Source organism: Apium graveolens, chromosome 1 (assembly GCF_009905375.1).
Source record: "Apium graveolens cultivar Ventura chromosome 1, ASM990537v1, whole genome shotgun sequence".
NCBI classification, from domain to species: domain Eukaryota; kingdom Viridiplantae; phylum Streptophyta; class Magnoliopsida; order Apiales; family Apiaceae; genus Apium; species Apium graveolens.
The window spans coordinates 135,234,315-135,237,416 of record NC_133647.1 but is presented as its reverse complement, the minus strand read 5'-3'; the positions used below and the strand labels follow the sequence as shown (position 1 = coordinate 135,237,416).

General features: G+C 36.5%; 1 protein-coding gene across 1 annotated transcript; it reads left to right on the top strand.

Annotated features, from left to right (window-relative positions):
- Positions 1-1,565: 1,565 nt before the first annotated feature.
- Positions 1,566-2,795, top strand: LOC141720862 (uncharacterized). The gene is made up of 2 exons (XM_074523515.1): positions 1,566-2,141; positions 2,456-2,795. The coding sequence occupies exons 1-2, from the start codon at positions 1,592-1,594 to the stop codon at positions 2,488-2,490; spliced, it is 585 nt and encodes a 194-aa protein (XP_074379616.1). The 5' UTR covers positions 1,566-1,591; the 3' UTR covers positions 2,491-2,795.
- The last annotated feature ends 307 nt before the right edge of the window (positions 2,796-3,102 follow it).

Here is a 3,102-nt window from a genome sequence, read left to right as displayed (position 1 = left end):
CCTTAACGTGACTTCTTTTCCATTTACCTTGAATGTCATATGCAGTTGAGAGAAATCCCATGGGACCTAATGTGCTCAACCACTGGGTACCCAACACAATATCATAACCTTCAAGAGGGAGTACATAAAAATCTACAATTACCGGAGTACCTTGTAGAATTAACTCAGTATTAGAACACTTGCCTGAGCTTCTCAATCTTTCACCGGAGGCAACCATTACTTCTAAGCTTCCATTTGATGTTGGTTGCAGCCCTATTTTTGTTGCCATCTTCTGGAAAACAAAATTGTGTGTGCTTCCTGTGTCAACAAGCACAATTATTTTTTTATTTCTCAAACTGCCCATAACTCTTATTGTGTCAGACGAATGCATTCCAGCCATAGCATGCAAATAAATTTCTATATTTTTACCAACAATATCATCCTCAATCTCCATTTCAGCATCATCATCACTATCTTCTTGGCAAACTTGAAAAAGAACAACTTCTTACAGCGATGTCCCGGGACAAACTTATCATTACAGCGAAAACATAGTCCCTTTCTTTTCCTTTCATTCATTTCTTCAACAGTTAACTTCTTTACTTGTGGGGTAGATAATTTACTAGTGGTCGCATTACGAGCGTCAGATGTGATCTTAGCACTTGTTGGAGTCCCCGTTGGTAAGAAAAATCTCTAGCTTCATATAATCGAGCCAAGCTAATTGCATTAGACAGAGTGGAGGGTCTGTTGGCTTGTACATCTATACGTATTGCATCACGTAAACCACTAATAAAATAACTCACTTGTCGATCCTGTGGCAAAGAACTTGCCTTGGCTAATAACCTTTCAAATTCAACTTGATACTCTTGTACTGTTCCTTTGCGTCACAATTTAGTAAGCTGCCCAAAGAAATCCAGAACCTTCTCAAAATTATATCGAGAATCAAATGTTGAATCTCTGGTGCCATCAAAGCGAGGAAAATCAGTTTTTACTTGTTTCGGCACAATAGAACTATTGAAATTGGTTCTCTGGAAGCTGCCACCACCAGACCCCTGGATTCCATGATTGGCAGAAGTTTCACCATCTCTATTGTTGGATTGTGTAAGTGCAATTTGTTCCACCTGATTGCTTAGTTTCCCCAACAAATCGGCCATACTCTTCATTTGATTTTCGATTCCCTCAACACGCGATTCTATTCCGAGGCTCTGATATCAATTTGGTATATACTGAACACTTTTATTTTTCTGCTTACTGGAACCTATTATGAAATTAGGATAAATACTTGCTATATTTAGACAAGGCTAATAGAGGAGCCTCTGACCTCTGTCAACTCAAGAGCTGAACTACAAAATAATATTATAAGCATATCTTCTCTAACGTTCCTGTATATGTTATACAAGACTCTCTTACAACTGCTTCACTGCTAAAAAATAGGAGAAGGTGGTTCCACTACTTACTCAACCTAACTTACACTTATCTACGGTGAAGACCAAGTCTTTGCTATTTATTTGCACTCAAATAATAAATAAAAATAATAAATTAAGCCAGCAAATGTCTAATGATCTTTCTTATGAAAATGTCTAATGAGTATGCAAATGTTAGGTCCCACATCCTGATGATGGATAATTTGCCTAGTCTAGCTCAAGTTTACATGATGTTGCTTCAAGAACAAAGGCATAAGGAAATTTCTAAATCATTCATTCCAAATGAATCTGTTGCTTTTGCTGCAGAAAGAAATCAAAGCAATTTCAGGATTCCTAATTCTCAGAGATTCACAAATAGAACGCGTACTGGTGTCATTGGCAGGGGCTATTCCAATAATTTTAACTATAGTTTTCGGCAAAGGAAAGTGACTTACTTTTGTGATCACTGTAAGATTCCAGGCCACAGCAAAGAAAGGTGTTTCAAACTAAATGGCTATCCACCAGGTTTTAAACCATCACAATCAAGAAGGTTTGCAAACCTTGCAGCAAATTCTACTGATAATCTAGATGATAATGCCACAAGGGATAATTCTAGTGGCACTGGCATTGGAAATGTTACTGGCAGCTCATCTGCTTCTCCTAACATCTCAGTTGATCAATATAATCAACTTATGGCTTTGCTGACTCAGACAAATATTGAACAAGATTCTTCTCCTTATTCTGGAAATGCATTGTTAGCAGGTACTCATTGTCTTTTATCCTCTACTCACACTAATAGTTGGATAAATGATAGTGGTGCTTCAGATCACATGTGTTCTTCACTAGAATTTTTCCATTCTTTTCAAGAAATTCACTCTAATAATAGTTTTATAACCATTCCTGATGGTACCAAGGTTAAAGTCACACACATAGGCCACATTCATCTTGCCAATTCTTTGAAACTCAAAAATGTGTTATTTGCTCCATCTTTCAAGTTTAACTTGATTTCTGTGCATAGACTTGTTAAAGATACTGATTGTACAGTATTTTTTTATTCTAATTCTTGCTTCATTCAGGAGCATTCGATGAGTCAGCCCCTACTTCTTGGTAATCTGTTTTAAGGTCTCTATTTTGCTGATGAAGAGCTTTTTCCTCATTCTACAGTTTCTTCATCTGCTGCATTATCATCCAGTGTGTCTAGTTCTATTGTTAATACTGCTGTTAGTTCTAAACTAGATCAAGCCAAATTGTTGCATCTTCGATTAGGACATGTTCCTTATCATAAGCTCAGTACTATTGTAGAGAATGTTGATATTTCAACTCTTTCAGATTGTATTTGTGCTATTTGTCCTGTTGCAAGACAACATAGATTGTCTTTTGTTTCCAGTAAAATAAAAACCACTAAGATTTTTGAACTTTTACACATAGATGTTTGGGGGCCCTATCGTGTTAGCACACATGATAATTATCGTTATTTCCTCACCATTGTAGACAATTTTAGTCGAGTTACTTGGGTACATTTGATGAAAAACAAAACTCATTCAGTGTCTATTATTCAACATTTTCTTCAATTTATTAGTAATCAATTCAAAACCACTGTTAAAATCATTCGTACTGACAATGCTTTAGAGCTTTGTCAAGGTCAGATTCTTTCTTTGTATCATCATTATGGAATACTCCATCAAACAAGTTGCTCAGATACCCCCCCAACAAAATGGGGTGG